Source organism: Wickerhamomyces ciferrii, contig 00340 (genome assembly GCF_000313485.1).
Source record: "Wickerhamomyces ciferrii WGS project CAIF00000000 data, strain NRRL Y-1031 F-60-10, contig 00340, whole genome shotgun sequence".
NCBI classification, from domain to species: domain Eukaryota; kingdom Fungi; phylum Ascomycota; class Saccharomycetes; order Phaffomycetales; family Wickerhamomycetaceae; genus Hansenula; species Hansenula ciferrii.
Genome location: NW_011887400.1, coordinates 1 through 656, shown reverse-complemented (window position 1 = coordinate 656; position 656 = coordinate 1). Strand labels below are relative to the sequence as shown.

General features: G+C 34.5%; 1 protein-coding gene across 1 annotated transcript; it reads right to left on the bottom strand.

The window, feature by feature from the left end:
• On the bottom strand, positions 1-546 carry BN7_6767 (uncharacterized protein; the record flags this gene model as incomplete). Its single annotated transcript, XM_011272688.1, has 1 exon — positions 1-546. One exon carries the CDS (start codon positions 544-546, stop codon positions 1-3), a length of 546 nt encoding a protein of 181 aa, XP_011270990.1.
• Positions 547-656: the final 110 nt, after the last annotated feature.

Below are 656 nucleotides of genomic sequence, written 5' to 3'. Positions count from 1 at the left end.
CTAAAATTCATCGACTGCTACTTTTTTGTTAGCAGCTCGAAAATTAACTATGGGAAATTTGAAAATTTCCGTTATATGTGAGTCTGGAAAAGACATTTTCATATTATTAGAATCCATGTCAGTGATACGGAACTGATCAGGGGCTATTGGTTGAAGCTCTTGTGCTTCCTTATACCTTTGCGAAATGGTAGGATGAATTTTTGGTGGTGGTTTCTTGAAGTTTGCATTTAAATCACCACTTTTACTATTGATAGTATCTGGTTTCGGAGTTCCGTTTGCATTAGAGTTTGCATTCGCGTACTTTTTGGAAAATTTTTTATAGTCAATCGGTTCGTAAGGCTTTGGATCAGATTGGGATTCAATCGTTGATTGTGCACTCGATTCTGGTTGAGTGGAGTCTTGAACGGATTCATTTGATTCTTTTTTTTGATTATTTTCTAATTTTTCATTTTTTTTTTCTTTTTCTGCGTTTTCTAAGTTGTTAATTGGAGTTGAAGTTTGGGAGGGAATTTGATCGCCTTCAGGTCGATCTCCTTCCTTTGACATGATAGCTAAGTAATATAGGTATCAATGGAGAGCTAGTGAGCTAAGGATTTCAAATATATGCTTTTTATTTCTTTTTACTATCTTTTGAACTCTAATTTTTATCTCGCTAC